The sequence below is a fragment of the Epinephelus fuscoguttatus genome, linkage group LG8 (assembly GCF_011397635.1).
Source record: "Epinephelus fuscoguttatus linkage group LG8, E.fuscoguttatus.final_Chr_v1".
NCBI lineage: Eukaryota > Metazoa > Chordata > Actinopteri > Perciformes > Serranidae > Epinephelus > Epinephelus fuscoguttatus.
The window spans coordinates 40,204,292-40,227,747 of NC_064759.1; the positions used below are offsets into that span (position 1 = coordinate 40,204,292).

At 40.4% G+C, this 23,456-nt stretch overlaps 1 protein-coding gene across 1 annotated transcript in view; it reads right to left on the reverse strand.

The window, feature by feature from the left end:
- The window catches only part of ascc3 (activating signal cointegrator 1 complex subunit 3), a 252,888-nt gene that overhangs the window by 57,569 nt on the left and 171,863 nt on the right, over positions 1–23,456 (reverse strand). The window contains exons 21-29 of the mRNA XM_049583116.1: positions 22,333–22,558; positions 21,474–21,628; positions 16,121–16,219; positions 15,839–16,007; positions 9,684–9,904; positions 7,717–7,802; positions 7,355–7,521; positions 6,685–6,830; positions 1,000–1,120 (exon numbers count right to left, since the gene is read on the reverse strand). Of these exons, the coding sequence (XP_049439073.1) occupies positions 1,000–1,120; positions 6,685–6,830; positions 7,355–7,521; positions 7,717–7,802; positions 9,684–9,904; positions 15,839–16,007; positions 16,121–16,219; positions 21,474–21,628; positions 22,333–22,558 (1,390 nt within the window). The remainder of the gene's footprint in view (positions 1–999; positions 1,121–6,684; positions 6,831–7,354; positions 7,522–7,716; positions 7,803–9,683; positions 9,905–15,838; positions 16,008–16,120; positions 16,220–21,473; positions 21,629–22,332; positions 22,559–23,456) is intronic.

Genomic DNA, 23,456 nt, shown 5'->3' on the forward strand with positions numbered 1-23,456 from the left:
GCAGGAAAGTGTTTCAGCAGGGACCCATTTCACCGCTGCACACCACAGGTGCGCTTGAGCCGGCTAGAGTGAGATCATAGAGAAAAGTTTAGAGGCGAGAATGGCTGCCAGAGAGAGTCCTGAAAGCGAAGCAACTGTACACGTTGACCCAGAAGAACTCATACCAAAAAGAGCAGTGTTTCCCCTATATGCAACTAGCAGCGGTGCACTGCTGTTTACAATTCTCCTCTGCTCTCTGTATTGTGCACGGTGGAGTTTCGCTCCGATGCACGCACGCACGCACACACACACGCACACACACACACACACACACACACCCACAGGTGAGCACACTAGAGCACGGCTCGGGCCGCATTTTCCTGACCGAAGCCGACCGGATTCTGAGACAATTATAACCGAGCACGGCACTAATGGAGCAGAGCCTGTGTTGCGTTCAGGCGTTGTCACGTAAAGAACAAATTCCAGCACAAATTCGCGTCCATAAGAATAAGATGGACACAAGGTCACAGTGACCTTGACCTTTGACTTCCCAAATCTAATCAGTTCATCTTCAAGTCCAAATGGACTGTGTTACAGCTAAAGTATTGCCGGTACAAAGGCACAAAAATACCAAGAACACAATATATTTCGGTGTTCATTAGTTCTCCATCTTCATTGTCACTGTGCAGACCTAACAACAGTGCTGCTGACAGTTTTGGCAGTTATTATGAATTTAGGACTGGGTCTACGCCACCCTACCATAAGAAATCCTTAAGTTGTTACTGTTATGTAATAGCCAAATTCCTATCCTGAGATAAGATAGGATTTTATGTTTCTGAAATATCAAAAATCCTACATGTTATAACGATTCAATTTCCCTTTTAAAAAAGTTCAAATAATGCAACAGTAACTTAACCTACAGCCAGCTGCATCAACAGCCACCAACAAATCAAATTTGCACAAGTAAAAATGTGCATAAAGCATGTGTCAATATGTATAAATGGGAATATGGAGCTGTACCTTGGAAGGTAGGCTTGTTCATGCTGGCCATGCGGGGGCAGTAGTGTTGTCCTGGGAAACCATGGATGTGAACTTCCAGCGGTACAGGACGAACAGATGGACGGAAGTTAAACAAACCCACCTGTTACACAGAGGAGAGTGGAGGAGGAGGGAAGAGGGAAAAAAGAGAAGAGATTTAATGTGAGCAGCTGGCAACATGAAGCTCCATCTGGCAGTAATGTAAACTGTCTGTCACTGTCACTGAGGCCCAGAGCAGCAGGCCACTGCTGGACTCTGCTGTGGTGTGTTTAACCTTTGATGTGTCTGCTGCGTTGATTTGTGTGATGAGGCGATACGGTGCAGTTTGTGAACAGAATTGAATTCAAAATGCGTTACAGGATGTTGCACAGAGTATTGTGCAGTGTCTGGTGTGTATTGTGTTGAGGGCTGCTGCATGTCTACAGACATCTTAAAAGCCTGGTTAATGGACTGGGCAGCAGCTCGGTCCGAACGCCAGCCAGCCAGTCAGATATATGGATGGCAGGCAGCCAATCTGCTTTCTAACACTGTCTCTCTACAGCTCTGGCAACAGAGCAAAAGTCAAGCTACAGTATTATGAAATGTATCTGTGATGATAAATCCCTACAGGCAACTAGAATTTCATGACATACTGATAAGAAGCAATGACCCTAAAAAGAAAAAAAATAAACACTGTAATGTTAGAAGTTCAGGTTGAGGATATGTTGCTATAGTAAATGTGCTTAATGAGTTATTAATGTCTAACGTTCTTAATTTTGGTGTACTTAATATTTCTTTTAACCTTTTTTGGATCTGCGCTGGTGATAGCTGTGACCAGAGGCATTATGTTTTCGGGTTGTTTTTTTGTTGGTCCCATTCTTGTGAACATGGTAATTCAAGAATGTTTTGAGGGAATTTCTTCTAAGTGGTCCACTCGAGTCCAAATGTGGACTTACCAATGATCTGAACAGATTTTGGTGGTCAAAGGTCGAGGTCACTGTGACCTTGTAACTATGTCATTTTTGTGAACGCGGTATCTCAAGAACACCTTGAGAGAATCTCTTCAAATTTGATGCAAACTTCCACTTGGATTCAACAATGAATTGATTAGAATTTTATGGTCAAAGGTCAAGGTCACTGTTACCTTGCGTCTGTCTCATTTTCTTGAAAAGAACAGCTCAAAAAGACCATGAGGGAATCTCTTTAAATTTGGCACAAATGTTCACTTGGAATCAAGGATGGGCTGATTAGAATTTGGTGGTTAAGGTCAAGGTTACTTTGACCTCACAAAACATGTTTTTGGACATAACTCAAAAATGCATATGCTATTATGCCAAAAAAATTCATACAAATTTTTAACAAGATAAAATGATGAAGTGATGACATTTTATATCCAAAAGGTCAAAGGTCAACTTCACTGTGACATCATAATGTTTTCTGGCCATTATTCAATGTCATATCTAGGGTTGCCACATGTTATAGTTTTCCCAGGATTTCTCTCTTTTTTGAGCGACTGTTCTGGAAAATTTCCCAGGACACAAATTGTCTCGTTTTTTTGTGAAAATATTCTTCTAATTTAGAACGTTAGAGTTCCAAATAAAACCAGATTCCTCTACTGCTACTCTGTTTTTTCCTCTTTACATTTAGACATCCAATCCTGTGTCTGTAAACAGGTAAAAATGAACAGAACACAGTGATGATTGGCCATATGCCTATTTCTTTATACAGGCAGCAGAAATACAAAAGTTTACCTTATCATCTAGCAACTGCTGCATGGGCTGTCACTGTCTCAGGTAGGCTGTCCGGTCATTTCACATTATTTTGAGCTGTTAGTAGGCTACTGTACTCCCCTGCATACTGGGGGATCTTTATACTTCATAACTGACACAATGGAATGCAGAGATTATTTTATTTTAAAGTCCCTGTCCGGATGTCGCAGTTAGGCTACTGTTTTGTCTCATGCTGCTGTTGGGATGATTAAGATGTCTAACATCAGTTTTGATAAATCACAATGTGCATCAAAAGCCTGGATTGCTCTGAAACCACATTACAAAAACAGTTTGTAGGTTTCTGTTAGTTTTCCGACTTTATGATCAGTAATCAATTATTTTTCAGCCAACGACGTACGCGGTTAGTGCATCTGTGTCCATGGCAACCAGTCTCTTTAACCCAATACAGTCTGAATGGAGATAATGTTCTCCTATTTTTGTCATGATGATGGTAAACACCCAGCATACTCATGTTACTCATACGTTAATAACCTTTCTTAAGACTTCAGTAAATGAACAGGTGTAGTTAGTCCCCTGTCATATTTCAGGAACAGAAGGGGAGACATTTGGTCAGGTACTGAATTGGTGACACTCATTTAAGGTGTCCACCTTGAAACTGTATTGATTGTATAGATCTTCTATGCTGCTGAGGGGAGGATGTGTGTGAAACATCCATGTATTAACAGACATGGATACAAACTGTAAGTGCAACTTGTCTAGTGTGTGGAGGAATACAACTGCAAGGCAGTCATTCTAGTTTCTTTATAGTTTTTGAAGCAGAGACTTAAATGAACTTAGACTACAAGCAACGTATTTCTATATATATATGTATACTGCAGACTAAATTAAGAACAAAACTCTGCAAGTTCCCTTGCCCATGGTAATTAGAGCAATCCCAATAAATGTTTAGATTAGTAAGTCTATTAAAAAGCATGTTAATTAACCTCCTCCACAGCTGCAGCCTATCAGCCAAATGCCTACTGACAAATTAACTTTACTTTGCTCCCACAATCCCACATCACCACATACTGACAGTATTGGGGCTATTTTATGCTCATCCACAAAACAAGACAGGCTTACATGGCTGTGTATGCACTTCACCACCTTTTGTTTGTCTACACCAAGATTTTCCATAACGCTTAGCTTCATCTAGAGCAGCCCTCGGAGACTGACAGGAGTCTTATTCCTGGCTATCATCGAAAGTAAAACCTAAGTATTTGTAACTTTTGAAATGTGACGAGAGAATTAAACCAACACGAAACACGACTCACCAAGCAAAGCCGCAGTGGATGTTTTTCTCATCATTCTAGCTATTGCCATCTGGCAACAGCTGGAATAATGATTTCATGAGCACTGCTGCTGTTTAACATATATTTAACATGTTTTAACTGGCCTTTACTGTCTGGTTTTACACTGTGTTTGCTAGAATGCCAAAAGCAAATTTCCATTTCATGTAATGTAATGAAGAATAGAGTTTGCTTATCTTATCTGCCAAAACAGGCTCTTACCAAAAATGTTGTTTAGAAACATATTTTTGTGCCCTGTTTGACTGTAACAGTGAAAATCAATGAAAAGGAAGTGGGCGCCATACTGTTTCCTGCAAAGTGAAAACAGAGGCTGAAAAAACTGAGATCAAATGTGAAACTAAGAAGCAATAATCAAATATAAACCAAGATTCTGTTACTGAGCTGTTAACTGAAACACAAGATCATTAGTTACCAGCTGGCAATTCATTGTGACAAACAGTTTGCACTATGTCACCTCATTGCAGGAGCATTCATTGGTTCAGTGCATGTACATTCTGGTAGATTTTCTACCTAATGAGCAAAAGGAAATGCCACAATCCTTTTTCTCTATTTTCTCTGGTCATGTAGCACCAATTTCAAAAGTATTTGTGCCTTTCTACAACATAGACAATCTAGTTTTATGAAGAGATCATCTCTCCAGTAATGAAATACCTCTTAAAACAGGAAAGAATCAGGGTGGAACAAAAAACAAAAGCAATTATCATTATCATCGTTAATTTTCAGGAAAACAGTGGTCCTTTCAAATTTAGGAACCTTAGAGTTTCTAAAAAACTTTCCTAAAGGGTTTATCATCAGAGAAAACTAGAATCACCACCTTGCGATTGTATGCCTCCACCCTGCAGGTAAGTTTCTCTTTCAGTTTACAGCCATGTCTGTGAAAACATGGATGCTTCACACATATTGACCCCTAACAGCACAAATCTATACAATTAGCACCGTTTCAAGGTGGGCACTAAAAATCAATGTCACTAATTAAATATCTGACCAAATATTTCCCCTTCTGTTCCTAAGATATGACACTGAATAATGGCCAGAAAAGTGTTTAATGCAGAGCAAGAAAGTGTTTAATTCAGAATATTAAGATGTCACAGTGAAGTTGACCTTTGACCTTATGGATACAAAATGTCATTACTTCATTATTTTATCCTATTAGACATTTGTGTGAAGTTTTGTCACAATTAGCAAATGCATTCTTGAGTTATGGCCAAAAACATGTTTTGTGAGGTCACGCTGACCTTGACCTTTACATGAAAACATGTTGACCAAAATTCTAATTAGTTTATCCTCAAGTCCAGGTGAATGTTTGTGCCAAATTAAAATACCTCAAAGCGTTCTTGCGACTCACATTAACAAGAATGAGACAGACAATTTCACACTGACCTTGACCTTGACCTTTGACCTATGACCAACACAATCTGATCAGTCCATCGTTAAATCCAAGTGGACATTTGTGCTTAATTTGAAGAATTCCCTCAAACTGTTCTTGAGATGTTACGTTAAGATGGATGCAAGGTTACAGTAACCTTGACTTTTGACCCTTGAACACCAAAATCTAAACACTTCACTTGAGTCCAACTGGACATTTTTGTTGCAAATTTGAAGGAATTCCCTCTAGGCATTCTCGACATGTGGCATTCATGAGAATGAGACAGACAAGGTCACAGTGACCTTGACCTTTGATCTATGGCCACCAACAACTAATCAGTTCAATGTAGGGTCCAAGTGGACATTTGTATCAAATTTGAAGAAATTACCTTGAGGCATTCTTGAGATATCGTGCTCACAAGAATAGGACAGACATCCGTATGTATGGACAGGCATGCAACCCGTAAACATAATGCCTCTGGCCATGACTATTGCCAGCGTGGAGGCATTTAAGCAATTTTTAATATGAAGTGGACAGACTTGCAGTCCCATGATACTGGTCAGATCATGGGTACAGAGCACTCTTGGAACACGATAGCAATTACTTACATATGCATCTTAGAATGAACAATAAAAAAAGACTAAACAATAATCTGGTTCGAAGCATTTTTTTCACATTGGCAAACTGTCTGACTGCTGCTACATGAGCCTTCATGGAGGTGTGTAAACTATCAGTGTTGGCCTTCAGTATAAAAACATATCAGTCAAATCATTTCAATAAGTCCTCTCTGCTTCAAGCTGACAGGCAGGCTCATCCATCCCCATCACTGCAGTCATTCCTGATGATTACAACTTAAGCATGGCATCCAGACACAGACTGCAGACGATTACAGAGATAAACTTCAACATTAACTCCAGGCCAAAAGTATCTGTTTATCTTAATTGCTATTATTATATACATTCAATCAGATATGAAGAGGCAGTCAACAAATGAACCATAAAAATACAGACTTAGACAAAGACTGTGGTTTCTGGCTGGCTTCACTGCAGCGGTGTTCTTGGTACACAAAGCTGATCTCACTGTTCCTCAAACAAGGGAGTTATGAACATGATCCCTCCATCTAACCATAGAGCGAGGAGACAGAGGGTAACAACAATACACTGACAAAGTAGTCTTAAGCTTTACTGATATTTATGGCAGAGGACTCGTACTGCTGTATGTTTTGGTGCCATGATGGAAATCTGACCTGTCCGATTCCAAGCCAGTCAGCGAGGTCTCGAGCGTTGGCCAGAGCTGTGGACAGACCGACCACTCGGACACTCTTAGATGTGTGAGAGGAGATGAAGTTGGTTCTGGACACAATGACCTCCAATACTGGACCTCTGTCCTCACCTAGAAAAAGACACAGTGGTACAGTCCAAGCAGAATGTTTATATAAGTAACAAAAGTTACACTTGAGTGCCTTTACACTGGTACGGGTTTTCCGATATGGAAACCATAACGTGTAATATTTTATATATTATGCATTTTGGATATATTTTCTATAAACACCGTTAACTCAGGTGGCATTGTGGTGCAGTGGTTAGCACTGTCACTTCACAGCAAGAGGGTTTTGGGTTCCCCTATGTGTGCAGTTTGAATTTTCTCTGCATGTTTTCTCCCCATCCTCTGGCTTCTTCTCACAGTCCAAAGATATGCACGTTAGGTTGACTGGTGACTCTAAATAACCCGTAGATGCAAATGTGAGCATGCATTGCTGTCTGTCTTTGTGTGTCGACCCTTTGATTAACTGGCAACCTGTCCAGGGTGAACCCCACGTCTCACACAATGTACAATGTAGAATATTATACCTCAGATAGGACTGACGTTGTCCAACCAAAAATATTTATACCTGTAGCTTTGTTGAGGACTCTTACCCAGCAGGTGAATCTCATCGATGATGAGAATGGCTACTTTTTGAACGTAGCTTCTGTTCTGCCAGCTTCTGCTCACTCCGTCCCACTTCTCTGGTGTGGTGACGATGAGGTCAGCCTGTGCTATAGCTCTCATGTCTGGAGTCACATCACCTGTCAATTCCACCACCCTAGACGCAGATAAGAAAAAAGGGATTATTCAGTTATGTCTAAAATTGTAATACTTCATACAATCATAGCCCTGTGTGACAAAAATGATTTCCATGATATTTTTTATTATATATTATGTAATATGTATTACTGTACATAAAGGCATTCCACCTCTGTGTGATGTCATCCACCTGGTGGTCTCTGTTTTCACTTACTTCTTCCCCAGTTTCTCCTCAATCCTGATCTTCCAGTCTTCAATCCTCTCTCTGACCAGTGCTTTCAGGGGGGCGATGTACACCACCTGAACACACACACATAAATACAATCAGCCATTCAATGAAAAGAAACACTGCTAGGTTTCCCCAGGCTGGATGTTAATGTTGACTGTATCACCACAGCTTCCCATGTTGGAGTATCTGTAAACATCTCTTCAGTTGGTAGCTGCTCTCAGGCAACAGTGACAAAATACCTGACTGTGTTTATCCTAAACCTCGGGCACAAGGCCACTGAAAATCTGACTGAAAAACCAACCAATCACTGACAAGAGGGTCAGTGTTTAAGTGATAGTTTAGATCATTTGAAGCAGGGTTGTACGAGGTACTTATCCACAGTTAGTGTATTACATGGAGTAGATGTTGGTCAGTACTCCCCGTGTTTGGAGAACCAGGCAGAAGTACCATAACAGAAGCTGAGCAATGTACTGCTGTGGACGGGGGCAGCAGCAAAATGTATTTTAGCTTGCCATTTTCACCACTTAACCTTCACTGTCAAACAGCTTTTTCTGACAGGAACTGAAGCTGTTACATCTTTTTCTTCAAGGCCAGACTCCATTGAGAAAAATGGTAACTAAACATTGCTGAACAGAGGAGTTGCTGGTCTACCACTGCCTCGATTAGTTAGAAGTTAGTAAGTAGATTATTGTGTGACTAACGAACTAAAATTACTGTTTTTGTCAACTGAGTCTGGTGTCTTCGACGTGAGCATAAATGGGGAACTGAAGCCATTAATGGCATGCCCATCAGAGAGGGCTGTATACATTAAGGTAATGCGGTGAAAATATTTGGTGCACAATTTTTTTTAAGCGGGGACTTTTTTTTAGGTTGCTAAAATACATTTGTTGCTGACCCCTCCATAGCACTATATTGCTTAGCTTGCATGGTCGTATTCATGTCTGCTTCTCCAAACTGGGGACGAGCCAACCAACATCTACTTTATGTAATACACTGACTATGGATTAGTACCTCATTAAGCCCAACATCAAAAGACTCATACTATCCCTTTAAAGCTACCCTTGTTTTTGACCACTAGCAGGAGCGGGGAGACATATTTTCGATGAGCAGACCCCTGTTTAATGGCACAAACAATGCACACCCATGAGCACGCCAGGCCATGTATCTAGCAAAGCTAGTGCAATGATTGAAAAAACAACAACAACAACAACAACAACAACAAAAAACTGAGCTTACACTGATCAAGCCGCAAAAAGACAATGTGATACAAATAAACATTGTCATCATTTTCCACATCAGCCTCACCACAAGTTTATTTATGTTTTTTAATGTCTTTTCTGACTGTTAAATGTTTAGACACCTCCAGCAGCAGAGTTTGACAGATTGTCCTCTTTGTGGTGTAACACTGCTGAATTAGCATCATGACATAAATTATTAGTGATTCCAAACAGCAATTACACAGTAGATTTTCTGTGACTTTGTGACACTCCATCAGAAACTGAAGTGTAAATAACAAATAGATGACAAGTCAATTAAGCTCAGCTTAGAGCCACACATTAGCTCATATTTGACTGCATGTGATTACTTGATCTACTTTCCTTTTTTTGATAGGGCAACAGTAACAATCATCAGCTGATAACGACCTCTGCAACATAAGTTACTAACAGTACACAACAGCTCACCAACAGTGCACCCATAGGAACAACATGTGGATCTACAAGGATGCAGTTTGTGATTGGTTGGACTAAATGGGAAAGTCTTTTTATATTTACAGTGTACTGAGACTGTTTGTTCTGAACAGACCCAAGTCTCTTGCCGTGGTTCTCAGTGTCTTCTGTAAAAAAGCATTTAGTACCAGTGTTGATCAACAGAAAAGACAGCATCTACTCAGTACATTTCTTGAACTAAAATTCCCTTGAATTCAATAGTAAGACAGATGGAGCCAGTCAAACCTTAGAGGTTGGATACTTGTTGAAGACCCGAAACATGGCCATCTCTGCTGCAATGGTTTTCCCAGAGCCCGTTGGCGCCCCCAGCAGGACGTTAGTGTCCGTGTGATACAGCGTATGGAAGATCTGAGTCTGGATGGGGTTGAAGTGAGTGAACTTGTACAGACTCTCAAACTCCCGGTTACCGAGAGCTGTCACCGGCAACGGCTGCAGGTCCAGCAGCTCTGAGAGGGAAAGAGTAATGGGAGAAGATTAAACTGGATTCTGTTTTTTGTCTTCTCTGTTTATGGTACCAAAAAGTGGGGTACAATAAAAAGATCAAATACAGTACAATATGGACAGTACCTAATGGTAAAACTTGACATTTATTCACATCAAAATGTAGCTGCAAGAGTCACACTATTTTGTGCTGCTGCCTTGGTCCTGCCTGATGCCTCCTACTGCTGCTGTTATTATTAGTCATACTTCTACTGTTATTATACAAATATGAGTAATGTGACATATACATACTATCATATATTAATATATACTTTCAACGTATTGTACCACAATAGCTGTAATTATCATTATAAAATTATTACTTAAATTAATGTTGTTGTAGGCTACTGTCATTACCGTCGGCCTTGCATCTCTCTCTCTCTGTCTCTCTTTATGTCTCATTTTTTGTCGTATGGATTACTATTAATTTATCATGTTGATCTGTTCTGTACGTCATCTATTGCACGTCTGTCCGTCCTGGAAGAGGGATCCCTCCTCAGTTGCTCTTCCTGAGGTTTCTACCGTTTTTTCCCCTGTTGAAGTTTTATTTTTTCCTTATCCACTGTGAGGGTCCAAAGGACAGAGGGACATCGTATGCTGTAAAGCCCTCTGGGGCAAATTGTGATTTGTGATATTGGGCTTTATAAATAAAATTGATTGACTGATTGATTGTTTATTTTCAGCAATATGAAAGCCAGAGATCAGATGTAGCTTCATCTGAACTCTTCTACAAAACAAAGACCCGTACTGTTTTTAGGATGTAATATGGCTAACATTTATATCCATAAATTATATATTTGAGGTTCTGTATGTGATATGTTGAGCAATTACACAGCAGCAAATTACTATTTATTGTGTAAAGATATAGTGGAGTAATGACTTTCTGAGCAGAGAATGCAGTCACACTCCCTCTTTGTGTGCTGTAATCTAAACTTCTCTGTTCATTGTTGTGTTAGACAGTTGAGCTGCGCATTTGTGTTAGTCCCTGTGTGCATATCCCACTAGCTAGCTCACCACTATCGCTCTGCACTGCACTCATACTGTGGTTGCTGCTGATATCAGGATGGTGTTATCATGTAAGCATGGTGCTCACCCTTTGATTCCAAACCAGTTCTGTTAGCACTGTTGCTGTTGTTAGCACTGAATGCGCTGTTAGCACCGTTAGCTGCTAGCTGCCGACTCAGCCACCTCTATGTTGAGAACTGTGTGCAGACAACCTCAATCAAACTCTGAATCATAGATTCTCTCTATATGTTGTATAGAGCTCATTTAAGTACTTACAACCATAAAATACCATTAATGACAAAGAAATACTGAGAGACAGTGTGATACATTATGTATAGGAAATATACACAGCAATGCAGTTTACAGTACATTAAAGTAATTTGTGGCTGGGAAAATGTATCTTTTATGATTAGTCATTTATCACGTTCATGACATGCAATTAACCTGCGCTGCTAAGTAGATATGAGAATGACATATAGTTGTTCAAGTATCAGCCAGAGAAGATCTAATCAAAACAAAATAGCTCAGAATAGCCTTAGGCATTATAACAGTATTACTGTGTACCAGGGTATTTAGAAATCCATACAGCATGATTTTCAATACTATCAAAACTACAGACACTTCCCTTTTTATTAAACTGATGCTGAGATGCTGTATTGAGGCTGTAGTGCATGTAGTGGACAGCACATGCCACCAGAGGTCAGACAGACATAGCAACTGAGAGAGGTGGGGCTACCATTACAGGACAGTTGCAATGACAGAGATTGTGGACAAAAACAGCATATTTTCACATCTAATTCAGTGAATTAAGGTGTAGCTAGCACAGCGCAGCACACTAAAGCAGAATTTATACTTCTGCAGATAATCAACGCCGTACCTACGGCATAGGCTCTGTGGCTACGTAGAGCGTACATATATATAGCAGGCTATATTTTACGCTGTTGCCTGATGTGCAATTTTTGTAAGTTGAAACCATTTCCCTCAGTGAAAACAAAGTTTTTATTTACTTTTATTTCACAGATAAGACACAATAAATTGTGAAGACAATAAAGGCTCCACAAAACAGCATTTTAAGTGTGTGATTTATCCTGGCTTCATATGAGTAGAGGAAATCTCTGCTAGCTGCTAGGCGAATTTATACAATGTAAAGTGCCATAGGCTTGTGCTAATAACATTAGCGTGTTGTATTTGTGGGGAAAATGTATCCAGCACAAGACAAGTGCTTTGTCTGTGAATCCTGGGAGAAATAATGAAGCTGATTTGTGTACTTGTGTTTAAAATTGTTGCTTTTAGGCCATGTTTCACATGTATTTTAGGAGTGTCTTGAATTAGCTCAACTTTACAGCACTTCACAGAAACCCCATCGCCAATTAGTGTTTTGGAGGTGTAACGGTAGAGTGACAAAGACACACCACCGCACAAGTATAAATACTCACAACGGTGTAGGCCACATGTGTAGACTATGGTGTAGGGTCTGCATGGAGCTCACGCACAAATATAAATCAGCCTTAATTTCACCATATACCGTATACACCAGTGAAATTTCAGGACTAATTGCCAAATGTTTCACTATGTTTCAAAGCTAGTCTCTAACTTGGAGCGCAGTGGGTTTATCAGAGCTTTCTTACTGAGAACAGCTGCCTGCTGAGCTTACAGACAGGGTTGGGTGTTAATGCTTTGCTCATGTCAAATGAGATGGATGGTAGAGAAGCTTTTGTTCTTTAGGAGGCACAAGAGGTCACGTCATCAGACAGCATCAGACAATGATTGTATGTCTGAAGAGTTGGTCATGAGAAGGTTAAAACACTGCATAAAAAAATACTTTTTTAAAATTTGGCTTTCATTTTGAATTGTGACTTTGACTTTGGCTTACTTGAGGTTTCCATGTTTCTTTGGTTTTAAGGCACTTCTGTATTAAAAAGTGCCAAGTCTGGTTTATCTGAGCTTACAGAAACATAACGAGTTTCCCAGTAGCAAATGCTGACACACATCTACAAGGCAGAAACTGATAATTAAATCAACTCAATTATGACATACATGATGCAGACTTCTTTGTGTTCATCACTAGGAGATTATCCTTTAATTTAACAGTCATTTGAACTACTGTCTTATATCAAAACACTGATTAGTTTTTCTTTCATTTTCTCTATTAACATCTACAGAAATGGAACAACAGTATCTTTTCTGTTTACTGTACAGTCACAGTCCCTGGATGAGACTCTTCTAAATCTCTAGGCTCTAATGTTAGCAACAATCAACTGTATACTGAATGGTTAAGTAGTTTGAAGATTTCTTCAGATCCTTTTTTTTCCCACATGTATAATGGAAGATGACAAACCGAAACTTTTATATAAGAGACTATTTTAATAATGAAAGGCTGGAGACGTTGGTCAAACAGTGCCGTTCCTTCAGCCTGTGATATGATCTCTTCTGTGCTGTGGGGTTTTTCCCCGATAACTGTTGTAATTGTGTCTCTTCTTACTGAGGGGAAATGTGGTCAGAAATAATACTCTGGTTCCTTTCTTACAGTCTGGAGGAGTGAATGAGTGGAGTATGCGAGGATTAGATGCTTTTGTTCTCCAGTCTACATGGGGTTTTGATGTCTCCGTGTAGCTTCCAAACAACTAAGCCATTTTGTGGTGGTGAGCCGCTGTTTTAAGCTGACTGAAAGTTATAGCTGGTGGTTTGTAGAAAAAGTATCCTTTGGCTTATGCCAGTATTAGATTGTAGTAAAGGCTAAGGTTTCTTTCACTGTGCGAAAGATGCATCCTTCATCAGTCTATGGAAAGCCTACTTGATGTCGGTGCTGGTTTAGTCCAACAATTTATGGCTAATTTATACTGCTGTTAGAAAAAAATAGAATTACCGCCACGTGGTTGTATGTCTCTACATATCAATCAAGTTCCATTTACAGTTAACATTACAGTTAACATTATCATTATCTTACAGTTCAGTATCTGACCAAATGTCTCCCCTTCAGTTCCTGAGATATGACACTGAATAATGGCCAAGTGTTTCTGCAGAACATTATCATGTCACAGTGAAGTTGACCTTTGACCTCTTGAATATAAAATGTCATTACTTCATCATTTTATCCTATGAGACACATATTAGACATGTGTGAAATTTTATCATAAATAGCATGAAAAAGTCTTGAGTTATAGCCAAAAGCATGTTTTATGAGGTCACAGTGACCTTTAACTCTCAAATTCTCATCAGTTTAGTCTTGAGTCCATGTGGATGTTTGTGCCAAATTTGAGGAAATTTCCTCAAGATATCTTTCTTCAGATATCTTGTTCACAAAAAACAGAAGGACACAAGGTCACAGTGATCTTGAGCTTTGATCACCAAGGTCAAATCAGTTTCTCGTTGACTTGAAGTGGATGTTATTGTCAAATTTAAAAAAAATTCCCTCAAGGTGTTCTTGAGACATCACCCTTAAGATAGATGGTGAATAAGTTTTGGTCTAACAAAATGTCTCTGAGTGACACCCATCAAAAGTGTCAAGCGCCCTACCATAAATCCAGCTTGAGTCTCAAACTTGTGATGTCACTGAATATAAAATCTGGAGCTTCTCCACAGCCAATGAATGGGAGCCGATTTTATAGACCCACTGAATGTTTTCTTTTTTTAAACCCAAATAAGCTTTATTCATTTGTAGTGTTCTTAGTTCTGAAACAGAAAATGTACCCATATAAATTCCTCTGGCTTTCACCATTCATTGTCTAAGGAGCAGCTCCAGACTTTATACCCTATGACATCACAAATTTGAGTTTTAGCACCCTAACTTTTGGATTTGGGAAAAAGTTGTTCATGTTCACTAATAATTTTGGACTGTCTTAGACCATAGGAATAACATGTAGGAATTTAAAAAATGAGCATAGTTCTCCTTTTAGGTCGAAATGAATATCAATATTTTGGATTTACAAAATCTGATCACAATATATTGGCCAATAATCATTTTAAAGACATAAACAGAAAACAGTCCAGAAGTGTGACTAAGAAACACACTGTTGAGTGGGACATCATGGACCAAACTAAAAAAAATCAAAGTACACGTCAAGTGAGTCATTTTAGGTAGTTGCTTATCACCCGGCTGTATGTTCAAGTGTTCATTCCTCTGTTAAGTCTGGTTTTGATTAGTTATCTGATACTTTAAAAAGGGGGTTGACGTCATGATTGACAGCTGTGCCTGCCAATCAGTGTATTTGCAATCAATGCCAGTTTTCACAACTGGTTGGACAGCTGTTTGGATGGGAACTCAACACCTAAGATATTGGTACTGCACAGACACTGGCTCCAAATGATGCCACCACTTGAAGATAGCAGCGGCTGTATCTAGGAAAAAAAGCAGACTGAACTGTGCTTGTGGACATACAGCGTTACAGTGAACAGATATGCAGACAGGGAAAAAAAAGGAGAATGAAAGACTTAACTCTGCGGTACAGGTACTATACTTTAGTGAAGTACAAGTGACAAATGACTTTTTAAATTTTTTTATAGTGGACATATATACTCCATGTATTGTAATGTTTTCTACATCATACTTATTTGACAGCTTTCTTTCTACTTTCTTTAAGCTATTTTACTTTTGATACTTTTAAGTGCTTTTTGCTGATTATACGTCTCAACTTCTAAGTAGGATTTTCAGTGCAGGGCTTTTACTTGTAATGGAACATTTTTACATTGTGATTGGACTGGGACTGCACTGCAGCAACCTATAACAGCTGGAAACATTCAACAGTGTCCAACTGTTGCTGGTGCTATAACAGACTAACAGACTTAGTATTACTATTTTAAATTCAAGTCAAGTCAAATCCCTGTTGTCACATCATAAATGTGTGTGTGTGTGTGTGTGTGTGTGTGTGTGTGTGTGTGTGTGTGTGTGTGTGTACCAGTGTGTGGAGGGTGTCTCTCGGGTAGGATGAGGTTCTGGAAGTTAATGATGCAGACGGCCTCGGCTCCGAGCCAGCGGTCAGACACCGCCTTGATGTAGTACTGGGAGGGCAATGGCTCAAAGATGGGGATGGTGAACACTACGTGCTGAGGCTCTCCTGTTACCACCTGGAGGGAAGAACACACACTCATAAAGATAAAGGACACATCAGTCATGACATAATCTTTGAGGAACACTGTCCTCATGTTAATTGAGGTCCAAGACAAAAAAAACAACAAACCTGTTTCTTCTGCAGGAGGAAGTACTCAGAGTGGTAGATGTGATCATTGATGGGATCCTCCACCCATAACCACCATGGCTCACCCACTGACCCATGGACCTGAATCATTTAACAGATATCAAATAAACAACACAAAATAAATAAAAACCACAAAAATACACAAACTCACCAATTTACAACATAACACAATCCAACAGAATAATCCCGTTGTTATATACCATTGTCAGACTCATTAGATAAATTGTTGCTGAGGCTGTAGAGAGATGTTGATTCATAATACAGTACGCACCAAAAAAAAAAAAGAAAACTGAGGCAGTATGGGTCTATAAGGGATTGTTCTGGGGGTTTTTTAAAAGTGGGGTTGTATGGGGTATTTCTCCATAGCCAGTGTAATACATTCAGTCCATGTCTGCCGATTCCTTCCACAATTTGGAGAAATGGAAGGAGTGCAGACATGGAAGCTAAGCAATAGCTATGTACTGGTGTGGAGGGGGGGGGCAGCAAAATGTATTTTAGCCACCTCCAAAAGTCCCACTTAAAAATTCAATCAGTTTAAGTGTATGCTATATGGAGAGTATTTTTACCGCTCCACCTAGCCCTTTCCAACAGGGAAACCATTAACGGCTTCAGTTCTCCATCTATGTTCTTGTCAAAGCCACCAGACTCCACTGACAAAAAACATAATTTAAACTCGCTGAACATGGGAGTTGTTCGTTTACTGCTGCCTCAATCAGTTAGTTAGTTTGTGCTATTGTACAACTTGGTAATTTCAAACTATCCCCTTTTAACACCAGTGTAACAGAATAACACACACAAACTAACTGATCAAAGTAGAGGCACACCAAAAGCTCCTGTGTTCAGACATGTTCAATCACATTTTCTAAATGGAGTCTGGCTTTATAGAGAGCCATATAACATCTTCAGTTCCCCACTGAAAACTGCTGTTTGACAGCAAGGTAAAACAGTGAAAATATTCTAAACTTTGAGTACATTTAAACTACAGAATACTGTGTGCCAGAACAACCAGAACAGCTTGTTTCCACAGGCTGTCACCATGATGAACACTTAGCACCTCTCCATAGTGTCAGGAACAATCCCTCTGGAATAACCCTGTAACACCAAGTATCCACTTTACCAGTAAATTATATATTCTTATTGTGTCAGTTAACTCTGCAAACATGTAAATATCTGTCAAACATAACCCAGGTAAACAGTATATGCTGTCATATCCAGCTGCCTTATGTATAGGAGCAACTTGTTATGTTTAGCAGAATCAGAATCAGCTTTGTTAATACGTGTGTACATACAAGGGATTTGACTTCGGTAGACTTTGCTCTCAATGTACCAGTATTGACATAAGTTCTAAAAATTAGACAAGCAAGTGAAACATACAAAAAATAAACAAATATACATCAAATTCACAAAAAAGTCTGTGAGGTAAAAATAGAGCAAAAATGCAAGTGTTGTTTGTCCTGCCACTCTGTGACTGTTAGGAGTTAATCAGAGTGACAGCCTAGGGGAAGAAACTTTCTTTGTGATGGGTAGTTTTGGCAAACAGTGCTCTGTAGTGCCTACTGGAGGGGAAGAGCTTAAACAATTTGTGTCCAGGGCGCGAGGGGTCTGCAGAGATGTTCCCTGCCCGTTTCCTGACCCTTGACCGGTACAGGTCCTGGACGGAGGGAAGATCAGGCCCAATAATCCTCTCTGCAGACCCGATTGTCCATTGCAGTCTGCTCCTACCCAGTTTGGTGGCAGATCCAAACCAGATGGTGATGGATGTGCAGAGAACAGACTGGATTATGGCAGTGTAGAACATGATCGGCAGTTCCTGAGGCAGGCTGAGCTTCCTGAGCAGTTGCAGGAAGTACAGCCTCTGCTGGGCATTTTTCGGGAGAGTGTCTATGTGGGAGGTCCACTTCAGGTCCCTAGAGATTGTGGTACCCAGAAACCTGAAGGTGTCCACAGTAGACACTGTGCTGTTGAGGATGGTGAGGCGGAGCAGTGTCGGGGGGGTTTCTCCTGCAGTCCACTGTCATCTCCACAGTCTTGAGCGGGTTCAGCTCCAGGTGGTTCTGACCGCACCAGAGGCCCAGCTGCTCCACCTCCTGTCTATATGCAGACTCATCACTATCCCTGATTAGGCCGATGACAGTGGTATCGTCCGCAGACTTCAGAAGTTTTCACAGAAGGGTGCCCTGAGGTGCAGTCGTTGGTGTATCATTCTGTATATATTCCAGCAACATTTGCACTCTGCATCTTTCATTATTGTCAGACTAATTAACATACTTCATTGTGTTGTTCTACATTTGTACACTTTCCTACATAAATTTGGTGTAGAGTTGTCAAATGTTTGTAGTGGTCAAGTGTTTATGTTTACCTTGTCCAGCTTCATTGTCCTTGTTTTTAGCTGTATGTCTATTCTGTGTATGTACATTTAAAGCAACATAAGACCAGAGTCAGATTCCTTGTATGTGCACACGTTTGGCCAATAAAGCTGATTCTGATTGTGAAATATCAGCGTTCCAAATCCACTGACAATTTAATTGTAATAAATATACCAACCTTAATTAAGGACAATAAACAATACTTGCCGAGTAATGGCAGTATTCATTATAATGTGTCAGTGTGGTGTTTCCTGGGTGCCATCACGGAGGCGGCTCATGTGTCGGTACATGTGTCGTGGCTCTGCAGCCGGATCAGGGCTAAGCCAGCCAGTCTTCCATTACCACTCTCCCATGATTGGAGCATGCGTCGCTAATCAGACATAAACATTCATCTTCATATTCAGCCCTGCTACAATGAGCTTCCTATTCCTCTCAGATTCCATGACAAACTCCGGACTAAGCTTCCCATGATCCCCTCTGGCCTGTTTGCCCACTGAGGTGGGACATGCTGGAGGCATTCTGGCTCTCAAGGACAGATGGAGATTCCATGGCTGTAAGAATAACAAGGTAGGAGGAGCAGCTCTTCTTTTCTCTGTTGTAAAAATGTGACCATGACTACACCGCTTGTGTCAGTAAGTAGTTTTGGTGCGTATGTGGGGGTGTGCTGCTCCAGACAGGAGGAGGAGGAGACAAATGCTAAAATTCAAAGGACTGACTGACCTGCACTTCTCCAGAATGGTTCAGGGTTATATCTGGCCAAGAATGAATTGATTGAAGTGATTTACTGAAAATATATATGGTATTAAATTCCTCACACTCTGACTGAAACATTTGCAGCTTATTCCTTCATGGAAGACAGCAGCTGTGAGCTTTGGAGTGATGTGGAGGCAACAGTGCAACAGTGATGTAGTATATAGCTATGTTGTGTTTTGTGTAGCTGGTCACACCGCAGCAGTGTTTTGCCATGTTTTGTTGTAACTCTGAAAATTTTGTAACTATTCAGCATATTGATACTCAGAAAAAATCTGATTATTTTTAAGTATCAGGTTAAGTGAGGAGTTGGACAACCTGTTTACATGCTCTGTAGAAGCCTGGTTACTGTAAATCTGCGTACACATGTAGCCAGTCAGTAGTCAGACAGACCCCTACCCCTGTCCTATTTTGGAAGCATTGCTGACTTAAGTGCATTAGTGATGTAAGGACTTTTACAGCCAAGTAGAAGTTTAGTCTGTGTTCAAATTATTTTGAATATGAAGGTGCATTGTTAGATGTAATAATCTCTTACTTCAACAGGGGCGGAGCCAAATGTTGTAAACATTCAGGGCTAAGCCCAAACCTAGGGGGGTTCGGGTGCATGCTTCCCATCTACAGCAGCTATATGCACTGTTTTAAAACTATCTGAGTTAATAGAATGCCTAAACATCTGTACATTATTTGGCAAAACCATGATAGTTGCTAAGGGAAAAAATCATCCTGTAGAGCCTACACCCTATTTAATATCTACTGGGCCTTTTCCACTGTCACTTTTGGAAGCACTTACAGTTTACATCCATGTCTGTGAAAACACAAATGGCTTACACGCATCTTCCCCCAGGGCAGCACAGAAGATCCATACAATCAGCACAGTTTCAAGGTGGACACTCAAGATTAGTGTCGCCAATTCAGTATCTGACCAACTGTCTCCCGTCCTGAACCTGAGATATGATGTTGAGTAATGACCAGAAAAGTGATTTATGCAGAATATTGTGATGTCACGGTGAAGTTGAACTTAGACCTGTTGGATTTAAAATGTCATCACTTTAATATTTTATTCCATCAGACATTTGTGTATTTTTTTTTTCATAATTAGCATAGGAATTCTTGAGTTATGGCCATAAACATATTTTGTGAGGTCACAGTGACCATGACCTTCGGCCACCAATGTCTAATCAGTTTATTCTTCAGTCCAAGTGAACATTTGTGCCATTTTAAAGAAAGATATCGCTTTCACAAAAATGAGACAGACAAGGTCACAGTCACCATGACCTTTGACCTATGGTCATGGTCTGTTCATCCTTGAGTCCAAGTTTATATCTGTGCCAAATCTGAAGGAATTCCCTAAATGTATTCTTGAGATAACATGCTCAAGAGAATGGGATGGACACAAGGTCACAGTGACCTTGACATTTGATCACCAAAATCTACTCAGTGAACTGTTTCGTCAAAGAGGACGTCTGTGTCAAATTTGAAGGAAAAAAAAAAAAAATTCCCTCAAGGCGTTCAAATATAGCATTCATAACAATGAGACAGATGAGGTCACAGCAACCTTGACCTTTGACTACCAAAATGCTGTCAGTTTATCCTTGAGTCTGAGTGGATGCTTTTATCAAATGTGAAGAAATTTCCTTGAGGCATTCCTTAAATATCGAGTTCACAAGAATGATGAGGTCACAGTGACCTTGACCTTTGACCACCTAAAGCTAATCAGATCATTGTTGAATCCAAGTGGATGTTTTTGTTCAATTTAAAGAAATGGACTTATTGCTCAATCACTGTCAGCGGGAGAAGCAGGAAAGCACAATACAGCTCAACCTGCTTAACAACTGCAGCACACACGATCAACACATGATCATATCCGCTCAAGCCTGCAGGGCAACATACAGCAGCTCTGCGTCCAAGTAGACCAACTGCTGTTTTTGAGGAATACAGCGACACAACAATGTAAATCCCTATAATATTGTATAATACATTATAATTTTGGGTGTTGGTTATGTGCTTGCAAAAAACATAGGGAATGTATTTTTAGGTGGTGGCAAACACTGGTAGGCTGAGAAATGTGTCTGAAAATGCTACAAAAAATAAGACAGGCAACTCGAAGACTATGTCATGTACTTTCAATTAAATTTTTCATACTATTTCAAAAGAGAGAGAAGCCGACACCAGCAGTATGCTTGTATATTACAGAATATATTAATGCCATCCATATTTACCTGATCGTTCCAGCGAAAGTCAGGCGTGATGCTGAGACGAACACGTAAGACGGTGCGTGTGATTGGCTGAATGTTAGCTTCCATTATGATCGATGGGATCTGGTGGACACACTGTTTGACTGATAACCCCACGTTGACATGGTGCAGCATGTGACCTGGGAACAATACACCTGGCATTAACATGTGTTTGGTGTTGTAAATATGAGTAAACATGATGTATCTCATATAGATGACAGTAAATTCCCAAATAAAATCCAATGTTCAAATAACAGCTGCAACGGCTAAATTCAGCCAAATGTTTGTTAGTATTAATACCACAACAGAGTGGTTCATTCTCATCACTCTGCTGCTCTCAATTTGTGTTTTTAACAAAATATGTTTTCATTCACTAATGAATTCTAAATACTGTTTTTTTTCTGTCACTACTCTCAATAAAAATCAAAACTTCCTGCAGCTGTTTCATATTTAGAGCCGACCGGTGAAAACAGGGATCATACCCTTCTTTTAGTCACTGAAAGGCTTTTAATTTGAAGCATCTGTTAAAGACATGTAGGGGGGTAATTGATGGTACCCTAACACAATAAAAAAGTGACAAAGTAGAACTAACTGGAGCTGATGATCGCAAGCTCCACAGCAGCATGGTGTATGACTATCAAAATGTAACAATGCTTTATTTTATGCAGTTTACGTTTTTTCCTGCAGTAAAGGTAAATAAAGAACCCTGCCACTATTTGAGAATCGATGGCATATTTACACCTGACATCTGTGTGCTATGTGCCTGTCTTTAAGTGTAGTTTAGTGTAATTCATACAGTCTGAGTAGATGTACACCAATGAGGCTTGTATTCAGTTGTTTTTACCGATCTCATCCTTCCTCATCTCCTTCAGTTTGTCCACAGTGAGCTTCTTCTCCTCCAGGCGGTTCAGTACAATATGGCTCAGGTTGGGGAACTGGCGGAGAGGGTGGGAGAAGCCCCACAGCCGCTTGTCGATCACCTTACAGAGGGTGAGCAGTCGGTAGGTCATGGCTGGCCAGCGCTTCCTCAGAGCAATCTCAAACAAAGCCCTGACGATCCGAGCAGCATTCTGTGAGCCGAGACAACAGCAGGAGAAGAAAAAAAGCTGAATCAACATCAGTCCCAGAGGCACTTGTATTATTGCCGCATACAGTTTTAATGGTAAACTCTAAAGTTGGAATGAAACGACTGACACACTTTGTACTGAAGTCACTGGCAACAGCTGTATGCTACATCATGCAGTAAACTGGTGATTGATCATGTGTGATCAGAGGGAGGGCTGGCTGGGTTCAGACGTCCAGGTTGGCCACAGCTGTGAGCTGATGGATTGCTCATGTCAGTTCTGGAGGAGAGGTCAGGTGGCAGTGTTGCTTGCTGATAGACTGCTCAAGTCCGGTCAGGCTGTGATAGATTTGGTCAGGTGTTAATGTGATCTGATTGTCTGGTGAGGTCTGAATGCACTCTAGAGGCGGATTATTGAAATCTGTTTGATAGCTTGGTGAGACTGAGAGGTCTGGCTGGCCACAGGAAGGCCTGACGTCTGAGGAGAACAGATGCACCAAAAAAGGATCCTGTTAATCCTTGTTCATACTCTTCTGTTCCATATTACAATACTGTCTCCCACTGCAGTAACTACTACCAGTGTACTACTAAGCACTACTAGCCAACTGTACTACCTATTAGTGGATAAAGTTCTTAATCCTCCAGGTACATAGCGCGAGACCAGCGAAAGCACGTGAACACACATGAACGCGGTGCCTATGTCTCACGGTCTGGCGCAAGCGTGCACATGTGAGCGTGGTGCACAGAGAGGCAGTCAGAGCTGCAGGCTACAATGAGGCTAAAAACAGAGTTCAAATGACGTTTTTCCAAACAACTTTGTATGTCGGGACTTCAGGACACTTGGATCACTACAGACGAGCAGTATGGAGATATTTTGTGGTTTCAATTATGTGTTTTTGGACGTT